The 13,018-nt window shown below is 36.5% G+C and overlaps 1 protein-coding gene across 4 annotated transcripts in view; it reads right to left on the reverse strand.

The window, feature by feature from the left end:
* Positions 1-13,018, reverse strand: part of arhgef10la (Rho guanine nucleotide exchange factor (GEF) 10-like a) — a 151,820-nt gene that overhangs the window by 82,720 nt on the left and 56,082 nt on the right. For all 4 annotated transcript variants that reach the window (XM_034314471.2, XM_034314470.2, XM_053242448.1 and 1 more), the window contains 2 exons: positions 6,261-6,376; positions 2,754-2,881 (listed from right to left, as the gene is read on the reverse strand). In XM_034314471.2, the coding sequence (XP_034170362.2) occupies positions 2,754-2,881; positions 6,261-6,376 (244 nt within the window). The remainder of the gene's footprint in view (positions 1-2,753; positions 2,882-6,260; positions 6,377-13,018) is intronic.

Genomic DNA, 13,018 nt, shown 5'->3' on the forward strand with positions numbered 1-13,018 from the left:
ATTTGGCTTGCCATCACATTATACAGTACAGCAACACTGGCCATCTTTGAGTTTTTTATAGTATATTAATTTTGGACTGTATTCAGACTCCAAAAGTTAGGTCAAGACATGCAGACATGCTTGCACACACACACACACACACATATATATATATATATATATATATATATATATATATATATATATATATGAATATACTGTACATCTGGATAGTACAACCTATTTTGGCAAGCACATTCCAACACTGTCATATTTTAATAGCACCTTTGTATAGACCTTTAATGTATCAGTACTAAATTCCACAAATAATAAAGATTTTTTACTTGCAAGTGAATAACGATGAAATTTTGCTTGAAAAGGTTATTTGTGAAAATGTATTTGTCGTTTTCAATGGGGATGTCGGTCTCATTTTGCACCTGCTGTTTACACCATGTCAGTTCTTGTAAAATAACATACGCAAATCTGTCTCTCTCATCCTTCTCCTTTGTTCTTCTTTCTCTCTTCCCACACTCCCCATCCCCCCTAGTGTCTGTCCTTCCATCTCCTACGCGAATCCCTCACTAATCCGTCTTCATTTCCTCTCCTCCACAGCCATCCTTCTGAATGACAATTCTTCCTGTCTCTGCACAACGAGGATAAGCACATCCAGGTGCAGGGCGGCGTGAAAAACGCACAGCCACCGCCACAACACATTTACATCCGCCCTTTCCTAATGTGACATAATAGCGGCACATCAAAAGCCCCTTTGAAAGAAATTTAAAAGAAATTACTGTAGTGCTCAGAGTGGGCTAAGTAAAATGAGTTCTATGGCAAGTGCTAACACCAAATTGACACATCTGTGCTTACTGTACCAAGGTCAAAAGCTGCCAACAATTCTTCCCTGTGTACTAAAGGCAATGAATTTAAGAAATGATCACTTAATGATCCAACCAGCCATCCTATTAGGCCAGTAATTTGCTGGTGAATATAAAGCTCTGAGCACAGCCTAAGCAGATGTAATAGTAGGTGATCCATGGAGCAAGTTCATGTGGCAGCCAAATCCTTCATCATTTGAACGCCACCTCGGGCAAGTGGGAAAATGTTTGACACTAGCTGGAATCTTTTAAAATTGCTCAGAAGTTAGCACAGACCTGCTCAGCATTACAGATGAAACATATTCTCTAGCACTTCTTGAATTAAGTGCTGGAGAGAAAGCTTAAGAAACTGAGCTTCATTATATTTCTAATGATGAATGCCGTGAATGCCGTGTGACTCTGACTTGCAGCTTAGAGACCTGAGATTTGACTCAGCCTTGCAGCTTAGAGACCTGAGATTTGACTCTGACTTGCAGTTTATATACCTGAGATCTGACTCTGACTTGCAGCTCCAAGACTTGAGACTTGACTCTGACTTGCAGCTTAGAGACCTGAGATTTGACTCAGACTTGCAGCTTCAAGACTTGACTCTGACTTGCAGCTCCAAGACTTGAGACTTGACTCTGACTTGCAGCTTAGAGACCTGAGATTTGACTCAGACTTGCAGCATAAAGACCTGAGACTTGACTTGGACTTGCAGCTTATATACCTGAGACCTGACTCAGATTTGCATATCAGGACCTGAGACATGACTCAGATGTGGAGTTCCAATATTCCTACTTGTATTATAGAGGATTGAGACCAGGATAGGTGTTCCAATTCAGGGAATTCATAACACAATTTGAGAAGACCTTTCGTGTTTTTATGGTCCAGTCCAAGAGCCACACATTGAGTAAGGCTAATCTGAAACCAAGATTAGATTATCTGCTGTTCATCCTGACCCTTTCTGGGATAATCAGAGCTGACATTTGGCATGAAAAAATGAGTAGTGTCTGAGACACACAGATTTAATATTTCTCCTAGTACTTCTTAGTACTCATGATGTACAAGTGTCTGTTTCTTGGGTCATGACATTCTGTCCTTGCTCATGTTTTTCTCCCATCTTAGACTTGGGGATTATCTATATGGTCTAGCGCGTGTCCTTTTGCACACACAGCAGTATAAAAGCTGGCTTTGTCCAACTTTTGTTTAGACTATAAAAACGCCCAGGTTGTCTGCATGCATGCAATAAACCATCTCTTTTATTATAACTTGGCTCTCAGTCTCTTGATTCTTCAGTCATCTTACTTCTGAAGAAACCGCAGTATTTCGATGGTCATCCAGAAAAGATTTACAACAGATCATAGATTTCGGCCAGTACAGGCAAGTTGGATGATCAAATATTGGAATTTTTATATTACTAGCTGGGTAGATAGCTGGGTTGCTGGATTATGTCCATGTGTTTAGTGAGTAGAATAAACATTTAGCCTGAAGTGAGCAATGCCCCAACTTCATAATCAGCTAAACTATGACTGTTTTAGTAGGAAAATCCCTAATGAACAAGCTATGCAATTTTGTTGCAAGACTAAATCCACATGTAATTAGTTCCCATGAGTTTGGCTCTGATCAACAGACTTGGCATGCATGACTAATGGGCCTTTAGGCCAGATAAAGAGATGTTTGGGTATGATTAATGGACCTCTGTGTTAACCCACTGACTTTTGGGCATGGTTATCTGACTTTTAACCATGACCCACTGATTTTGAGGATAATTATCAGAAACAAAACAAAAAGACAGCAGTCGCTGATTAACCTCCCCAGACATTCCTTGTTCCTTTAAATATGGCACAGCTCAGTCATCCTAAGCTAATTATGTACTAGGAACATGGTATACAGGAGCTTTGTGAAAGTGTTACTCACTTGTCTGGTTTGCCAGGGACTTGCAGACGAAGACGGCATTTGTTGGCACTCTGTATTTGGTCCTCTTTGATGCGGATGAGCCTTTGCAGGGCCAAGCACCAGTCTTCTGCCACAGTGGTGTTCAGATTCTTCACACATGCACATGCAAACATGATAAATATGAATAAACAATTTCAAACATTTCAAAATGTTTGATTTGAAAGGTATGTACATTGGGTAAAAATCCTTCATAAGCATTGCATAAATATTTTATAAAGAAACATTGGAGAATTCAGGCAAGACACATGTCAAAACTTGTGAAAAAAAAAAATATTTTATGAAATGTATAGCTTTGACCTTTCGTGATTGTTTGGATGTTTGGGTAATTTTTTATCTTTACCTTGGAAGTTATTTTGTCTTTACTAACAGTACTTTCACAAATTATTGATAAATCCTCTATGAAGCATTATAAAAGACGTATTAGTAACATTTTCTATGAAGGCCATATGTACAATCCTAAAATTTTATAATGCATTCATAAGGCATCATACACTTTGTTATAATTGTTTATTAAAAGGCATTACAGTTTATTGAAATGGTTATAATGCATTTCTACATTTTTAACAGAATGCATTATAAGCACTGTTTATAACACATTATAACACCAAAGAAATTCGGCTCCAGTTGGCTTTGTGCATTATGTCCACTCAGACACACTGACAAGTTTTCAGAAGATATAAAGTTCCTGATAATATGTGTGGTGTAATTCATTTATTTTTTTTTAAAAAATCAAGTCAAAAATCATGTGACGTGTTATACAAAGATGAGCTTGGTTTCTTGAGCTTGAATTATGTTACCAATTCATCATGCATAATACAGATAGCCATACGGTGTAATGCATTTTCATAAATAATTTTACCAATATTTAAAATGCCTTATGAATGCATTATGGCATAATATGACTGGGTTCACAACTCATTATAAATAGGACATTCACAGAAAGTGTTACTGATATATCCAATGCTTATGAATGTGTTATAAAGGCCATACGCAGGTACTCTTCAAATAAAGTGTAATCCAATTTTGTTTAACACCTAAAAGATTCAGTGACACTTAAGTATTCACAATGCATGATAAACGCATTTATAATGTCTAACATAGCATACATAATACTTCATAATGCCTGGCATATGTCTGCATCAATATTTATTTGTAGTTCTAGTTGCATGCATAGCACTTAATAAAGCACGAGTAGTGTCAGGTGGCATAAGAATGTTGTACAATCTAATGTCATAATACGTTATATCACATATGGCTAAGTATCTGAACGGCAAGTTATAATGCCAGAGCAAGGGTTATAGTTCATTACAGCATTAGTCTATAAAATGTTATTATGAACAAATATTAGAACACATCATACGCTCATAATTTGTAAAATAACTATTGCTGCTTATTAGCATTCACATAGAGATTTGTCAGGCATTATAACCCACTTAAAATGCATTATAAATACTGGCTAGACAGGAAGTGTTACCACATGCTATGTCTCATTGTTAGCTGCAATCCAAGGCCACAGCTCCCAAAAATAAAAGAGTAATAAAGTGAAGCACTGAACCTCTTGCAAACACAATTACTCCCTATTCCCTAAAGCCAAATCCAATCGAATCCTACTGCAATATCGATGAGATTTGTGGACTTTTTTCTCTCTCTTTCTGTTTGCAAGAATTTCTCGATAGACATCGTACATGATGATCAGTCATTTGGGCAAAAGTGAGTCATTTGAAGAAAAGACAAAAGAGCTTCAACGAGAGACATAAACCAAAAAAACCTGAATTGTTTCCACATGTCTAGACGATAAAGAGAGTGGCATGTTTAAATATTTTCAGATGTGGTTTAGAGGCTCGTTAGGGCATCAGGGAGGCAGCCTGGTTTTAGTTTCAGAACCACACAGCCGCTATCAAGCAGATTTTGCCGATTATCAATTGATGATTTGCGCATTTGGTTCCTGATCTTTGATGACATTTTAATTGCAGTTTAAATTTTCATTTGTAGGACTTTCTCTTTGACGGTTACCTGAAAGACTTTCTCCCTCAGCTCCAGCTTGTATGCCTGGATAGGTTTTTATTATTTTCACTGATGTATTTTCTTGTTTTTTTTTTTTTTTTTTTTTTTCTTTTCACATTTTACATGATACAGAGCCACTGAGGTGGCTGACATGGTGGTTATTTATTTTTTTATGAGATGTGGCCACAAATTAATACATTAAAGTAATCTCAAGATCTATTTCATGACCAGGAAGTATTTAAAGCCAGTTGTACATTGTGAAATTTAAGCAGTTTTTATAAGATTATTAAAGCCAAATTCCAAATAGCCAAATTCTGTAACAGAGAGTGAAATAATGTATTGAAAATCCTCGAGAAAATGACCACATTCTGCTTACATCATCAATCAAAGTGATCCGGGCTCATGCAGTAAATGGAGTCGCATAGCCTAACAATCAATCTTCACAGTCAGCTTGAGGTAAAAAGGATATATTTTTCTGTCCATTAGCATGTTTTGTTTACGTTTTACAATTACCGCTAGCATATGTGCAGCTGTCCCATGACTTTGGCGTATTCCTATGCCATCCTCTTATTGGAGGCTCTTATTTAGACAAGCGTTGTAACAGAGCTCATATTTTTTTTTAAATAATGAAAACTCTACAATTTGAAAATTCTGACACTGGCAAAACTTTTTTGGTCACGGCAGCACTAAATCAGCTGTCGGTGAGCATGTCACATTATGCATTCTAAGATTACTCATGGTCAGAGAATTCTTTTATGATGGGCTGTTTTTGTCTGGAACAGCGATTATTCATACAGGAACACGACTAAGCACGGAGATGGGGCCAAAACTAAGTATGGAGATAACTGATAATACCATTTAATATACCATTAGTCCACGTAACATTAAGAAAATTCTAAAAGCATATAGACTTTTTCAATCATTCCCACCAACTAATTAACTGGACGCCACGTATTAAGTATGACGTTCCACAAAATAATAAGTCATAGGCGGAAGTTACACCATTTAGGCCACGATTTTGGTATCTAGTCATCTGAAACTTTTAATTCATCTGTGGCCACAAAATATTATCTCCTGGCTTTGATATATTAATTTCGTAACCATGTCTTATCAACACAAATAACCACCATGTCACATCAGAGGTTCTGGAAGCTTTGTGAACAAGTACTAAGTATGACATTCCACAACATATTAAGTCATGGACACAAGGTATACAATCTGAGGCCATGATTTGGTATATTAATTCCTGTCCATGTCTTGTTAATAAAAATAACCACCATGTGACCTCAAAGGTTCCATAATATAATTCTGCTTTATGCATAACTCTTTCTGTGGTGCCCTTTCAACATTTAAGCTACATATAAAGAATATATATTTTCTTAGTACAAAAGGTACAAGTGATTATAATGTAATGTGTGTGAAAGAGGCTATGGTGTGTGATGAGGAGACAAGAGCTGTGTTTACCTGGTACGTGCCCTGTAAAGTGCCCACCAAAGTGGTGACCTGCTCCACCACCGAAAGGTCATGCTGCAATTCATGGAGCTCTTGATACAGCCGAGGAGGACCCAGGATCACTTTACCTGTCAATCAAATATCACCTCATTTATCATTCAGTAAGTATTATGCTTCATTTTTTGAAGCATAACTAACTAACTTCCTTTTTTGGCCTCAGAATGCTATCAGAATATCTTCTGCTTTTCTTTTCCTAGTAGATACATGACACAAATTAGCAACATAAACATGTTTTGCATTAATGATCAAATTTACATAGCAAAAAAAATCATCTGCACTGACTGAATGAATACATTTTACCATTTCAAAATGAAACCAATACAGCATAAAGCATGATGTATTGCATCATCATTTGGATAATGATCTTGCACTAATTGAGGCATCATTGACTAATTTATTTAGTAAGTCAAAATGCTATAAAATAAAATAGCAGGCAAAAATTGAAACCAGACAAAAATCAGATGGATGAGATGAATCATAACTAGATAAAAAAATCATAAAGATAAAAAAATGCGGCTCCAAAAAATGTCAGGGGCTTGAAGGATCAGGGAATGTTAGAAGAGGTGTGTTACATGGAAGAGCATTTACTGTAGATGTCTATATTTCAGCACACACAGTTGTTCAATCAAGGTTATTTTCTCTACAGCCTGTAATCAAATGAGAATAAGAAGAGAAAAGAAGCACGACGAGCAGCGCACCGTGCACATTTGCATTTATAAAACTGTTATGAAGCACTATGTATATCTTTTACCATGTTCTGGAAATGTGCTGTTAGTAAATAGAAGATGTAAAGTAGTAAAAGTACCAAACAAAGTATCAAGTGAAACAGGACAGATACAGGTCAAAAGCTTCAGTTAATGTTGGCTGAGAGAATGGTGCAGAAAACAAAACACATCCAGTGAGCAGCAGGTATTTGTGGGGAAACACCTTGTTGATGAGAAAGGTCAAAGGAGAATGGCCAGACTAGTTCAAGCTGACAGGAAGGCTAAAATAGCCACTCTTTACAAACGTGGTGAGCAGAAAAGCATCTCAAAAAGCGCAACATGTCAAAACCATGAGGCTAAAAAGATTTATGCAATTCTTATGGATGTGTAATAAAGGCTCTATGTAGCTACCCTTCAAATAAAATGTTATAAATATTAATATTACAGTTTGTTTATAATTATTCTCAAGTTGGTATTATTATTATTATTGTTATATAGGTTATCCAGTACAGCACATGGCATTATAATGAAGAGTGACACTTGCATTATATCATGATTATAAGTTAGCAAAGAATTATTAAAGGGCATTATTATAGCTTTATAAGGGATTATTCAAGTTTAAAAATGTTTACAAGGAATCATTGCAAACTTACAACAAATTCTAAGCATAGTTATAACGATGTATGAATAAGGGCTTCAGAGAAAGTGTTATCAAATTCTTATGCTAAGAGCAAAGACAGGTTTGACCCAGTTGCCATGGCTAACAGGGGAACTCTTTGATTTAGGGTTTTTCTTCTTCTTAAAAAAATCTTAATCAGTTAGACAGGAGTTGCTTTTAGCCTTAAGATGTTATGTGTTGAAGGCTGTTGTTTCTACACAAACAAGGCATTGTGACTCAAAATGGTTGCAACGTTATATATTTGAATATAACGAATATTTGAGAAGAAAACTAGGTAGGACTTTCTCAGAAAGTTCTCCTACTTTTTAACAACTTGGAAACAAGAAAGGCCCATTAAAAATTATTTGATATTTCCCATCCTTAACAAAAAAGATCAATATGGAACGTAGATCAATCCACTATTGTCTGTGGAACTACACAGACTAAACGTGAAGAGACAAAAAGCAAGAGAGAGAAATAAAAAAGTGAAGTTTTAGAGAAATATGAAGGACTTTAAGGTCGGTGGAGAGAATGCAGGTGTCTCATTAGATGTGAAATGTGCCATCGATTTGAAACACCCGCCCTCCTTCCCCTTTTTTTCCCGGAGTACCCAGCTTGGGGGAATCGATAGTAGGGGAGAGTCCAGAGTGAGAAACATAATTAAATCCCAATGGTAGATTCAGTGGCCAGAGAAGTGTCTGGCCCTGTCACTGCCTCCACATAATCAAGTGGCCTGTGTGTGTGTGTGTGTGTGGGTAGGTGTGTGTGTGGGTAGGTGGGTGCGTGGGTGGGTGGGTGTGTGAGGGGGCAGATGCCAGACTGAACATGAAAGCTGGTGGAAGGACTAAATTTTAGCTTTATTTTCCCATTACCCATTACCTTATGAGTAATCCTCTCCAAATTCATCTTTGCCTTTTCTCCGTTCATTTACCATTCTCCAAGTCCATTTTTCTCTCTTTTTCCATCTTTAAACTCTGTCTTTTTATATCTAACAGTGAAGTGGTTTTTCACGTCTCTTTTATTTTATTTGAAAATTTGGTAACACTTTACTAATGTATCAGGTTCATTTTAATGAAAAAGCCCTTGACTTGTGTTTTCTTTTTATGCTGTACTAACTTCCCTCTAAAGGTTGAATTACACTTGCTTTTAAGTTCCCATATACGTGCACTCGTTTACTGTGGTCATTTGGAGCGTCGCTTGTGCACAGTAATTAACACTCGTGTCCATGTACCAACATAAATAGTGAACAGTACAGGACTATGTGACACTGTGCCCACGACTGACTAAACAAACTAGTGTCGTGTCATAAATCGCATACCTATGTACTATTCTAGACTGTTATCGAGTACTAACTAGTTTTAGTGTTTTGAACATAATTTTCATTTTAAAACCTCATATAGTCTTCAAACTTAACGAAATGTCTGTTTTGCGTATCAGTTTTCTAGATTATCTAGATTTGCAAATACTTGAATGTATGATCTCCTGCATGTAAGCTCTAGTTACAGTTTGTTACACAGATCATGACAACAATCACAAAGACGGTAGAAGTTTTTAACTGAGCTCGTCAGTCTGTTCAACGTCACTGTGCATGAAATTGCTAAATATTTTACAACTTTGACTTGGAAATCAGGAAAAGAGGGCTGTTTTGGCTCTGACTTACCATTTTGAAAGTTTGAAAGTTGCTTTTAATCCTTAAGATGTATGTAAAGTATGTACGTTAGTATGTGAACAATGCCGCTCACATTGTTGCTGCTTCTGCATGTGAATATAAAGTGATGCATCAAGTATAAACTGGTCTTAACAGGGTTTAGCTGAAGGGTATTCTTACTCCCTGACACAGTGAGCTAGCAAGACAATATGTTTTTGGCATGTTTTTGAGAGACTACGAAGCACTTCTGTAAGTTGCTCTGCATAAGGGCTGTCTGCTAAATGCTGTAAATGGAAAATAGAAATGTGTTCATATGTCAAAAGGCTACATTAAACCTACATTTACATTTACGGCATTTTGGCAGACACCCTTTTCCAGAGCAGCTTACAGTTATCTCATTTATACAACTGAGCAGTTGAGGGTTAAGGGCCTCGCTCAAGGGCCCAGCAGTGGTAGCTTGGCAGTGCAGGGATTTGAACTCTCCACCTTCAGAGCAGAAGGCCAACATCTTAACCACTAAGCTACCACTTCCACTTACATGTACACGAACATTTACAAAGCCTTATTCCAACAGATGTCAACAGTCATAGGAATGTTTTGGTTATTTTTTTAAATACCTTTTATGTATCTTAACTAAAATATTCAGTTTTAGTTGACTACAATTGCTGCAGTTTTTTGTCAACTAATTCTAGATTAATTCTAAAAATAAGCAATGACAATGACTAAAAACTATTATTTATTTTCATCGTAACACTGTAACTAAATCTAATTTAGCTCTCAACATGACTACTTTTGGTCAGAGTGGGCCATTCATGTGGAATTTTATGAATATCCAAACATTTAACTAACTAACACTGCTAATTTGCATGTACCAAAGGCAGTGTACTGTTTTGATGTACCATTTAAAACACTTGTATAGGGTATTTGGATGCAGTTCATTTGTCTTGCTCGACACTCTTTTGATTACGTAAGAAAGAAAACACTTGGGGGCATGCTGATATAGGAAAATAATCAACAACAGGGTGGTGTGATGAAGCAGGGATTACTGTCATCATCCTGAATTCGATTATTGTCCAATAACAGAATGTACAGAAGTGTTTTTTCCTCTTATTCAACTGCAATTTGCCAAAAAATTTTTTTTTTAGTTTGTTAATGAACAACACACACTTTTTACCAACTTGTCACGTTAATGAGAAACTAGAAATCACAAAGTCCTCTGATCTGTGGTAGAAAACTTACTGAATGTTACAAAGCACAGTTACTGTAAAAATTATAACATACTGTTTTAACAAATTATAACAAGTACACTGATATAAATGTCAGAGCTGCTGTGATAGAAATTAATCAATGCTCTCTGACCAATCAGAATGTAGAATTGAACAGCATTAAGGTATAAGATGCTCTTCAGGCAATACTGTTATCGCATTAGTTGATGGAAACACAATGATTCCAATTGGATGGAAATCTCTCTCTCTATCTCTCTTTATCTATTTTTCATTTTCTCAAATCTTTAGAGACATTCTTCCACACACAGGCTAACATTGGTGCAGCTAAATCAATAACACAGCATGAAGATATCTGCACTTGTTTCTCCATTGAGGGCCTGGAGGCCGCACTGGCCACAGCCCCGGTGGTGAATGTGCTGCATTGTAATCCAGCCTAATCCAGTTGCCGTACTGAGATTAGGCTTTCACAAAACCTGCCAAACACTCTCCCACACACACACTCTTAGACACACACACACACACACCAAAGTCGGGGCCAGGAAAGGCCCACATGTCCAGTGCAGGAGTCCAAAATTAACATTCTCAGAGCTGTTATCTGCAGCTACAGTCCATTTTCCAAAAGCTCAGTGTTGCATTTTTTTCTATTTACCATACATAGTATCTGTATTTCAAAATCATATTCTATGGGATGATTATAATTGAATCATAAACCAGCATGGTTTATTTAAAATGATCTCAAATTGCTCTTCAAGTTGGAAAATGTAATGGAATTTGAAAGTAAAATAAACAAATGTAAAAGCCCAAGGTATTTTTTTATAATTAAATGTACTTATGACTATTGAAAACAGGAAACATAATTTATACCACACTAAAATGTGGTCGTTGGCCGAACCTTGTGCTATTCAACACATTGGAACACTAAATTTTAGCTAAATCATTCTAAATCATCAGCCTCAGTCATTAGCTAGTTTATAGTTGCCATCCATAAATGTCAAAAATGATTATATGAAACTAGCATTTATTTTTGCTTACTGGGCTCACTCTTAAATTCCTATCATTAATACCGATTGTAATCAAACGACATTACCTATTCTGCTTAGCTTAGCTAATGTTACCTCAAAAGTCTTAGGTATTTCACATTATTACTTAGCTAACTAACACCACAAAATCGCTAGCAAGCTAGCGCTCCTAAGGCTAAGTATTACACTGTGTAATTAAAAGCAGTAACCAAGTTTTCTCCAGATATATCCAACCTCGAAAAACTACACTGCACAATGAAAATGTAGCCTGATAACATTAGGCTAATTATTATGATTAAAATGGGTAGCTGATTTGCTAGCAAACTAGCTAACTTAGTAAATTAGTTTAATAATGTAGTTAACACTGGTATGAATTTCTACCAATCTAGCTAGCCTTAACTGAAATGAGGAAAGTAACCAGTTTCAATGTTTGGTAGGAAGCTAGCTAAATCTTTCAGCCTCAGTCATTAGCTAGCTAACCTTTAGCAAACTATTTTAGTGTGTATTTTTGCTAGCAAACTAGCTAACCTTTAGTAAATTATTTTAGTGTTTATTTAAACAGGTAGGAATGTTTGCTACCAGTCTAGTTAACTTTAAGTGAAACATTATGCTAGTTGTCATAATAAAAGCCAGTAGCCATCTTTTCTAGCAAACTAGTTAAACTTTAGTAAAGAAATTTAATTTATATTTAAGACTGGGACATATGTTTGCTACCAATCTAGCTAGAATTAAGTGGCAACTTTGCTAGCAAGCTAGCTAATAGTTCAAAAGAGTAGACGTGTTCAATATAAATAAATCTAATATTAATTAGAATTGCTAAATTTTATACTGTGTAATTAACACAAGTAGACATGTTTATTAGCAAGCTAGCTAACCTTTAGCAAAATGCTTTATTGCAGAAATTATAATATTAGCATTTCATAGCCATGTTCACTATTAAGCTAGCCAAATGTGCATAACTGATTATAAGTGCAATTGGTCTTAACTGGATACAGTATTTTTTTTCCCCTCCCAGGCACAAACAGCGTCTACTCATAGCTAAATGCTCACAAAGGAGTTTATTTTCAAGAAAACATACTTGTGATGCAGCATGTGAGGCCTGACACAGCAAAGAGAAGAAAAAAGCATAGAAGGAAAGCCAGAGGAGGTTTACATCTCTATACAGCATGCAGCACTGGTCCCTGAGCTTCCTGCAAGAACCATTCCATCAATAAATTAGGGCACCAGGGCTTGCAGGAGATGAAAAATGAGTCCATTTTTGAGGTGTGCACAGGGAGCATGGGATATGATTTGGGCCCAGGCATCCCGTGGAGTGACATCATATGAGAGAGGAATTGTGATGACGGGCTGAGTGAGTGTGAGTGTGGGTTACTATAAATAGCAGCACATGCAGCAGAGATGTCTGTCAAGAGTAGCTCACAGTGGAGCAATGTAGCCTGGGATACGATGGCAAAG

This window comes from Pangasianodon hypophthalmus, chromosome 20 (genome assembly GCF_027358585.1).
Source record: "Pangasianodon hypophthalmus isolate fPanHyp1 chromosome 20, fPanHyp1.pri, whole genome shotgun sequence".
Taxonomy (NCBI): domain Eukaryota; kingdom Metazoa; phylum Chordata; class Actinopteri; order Siluriformes; family Pangasiidae; genus Pangasianodon; species Pangasianodon hypophthalmus.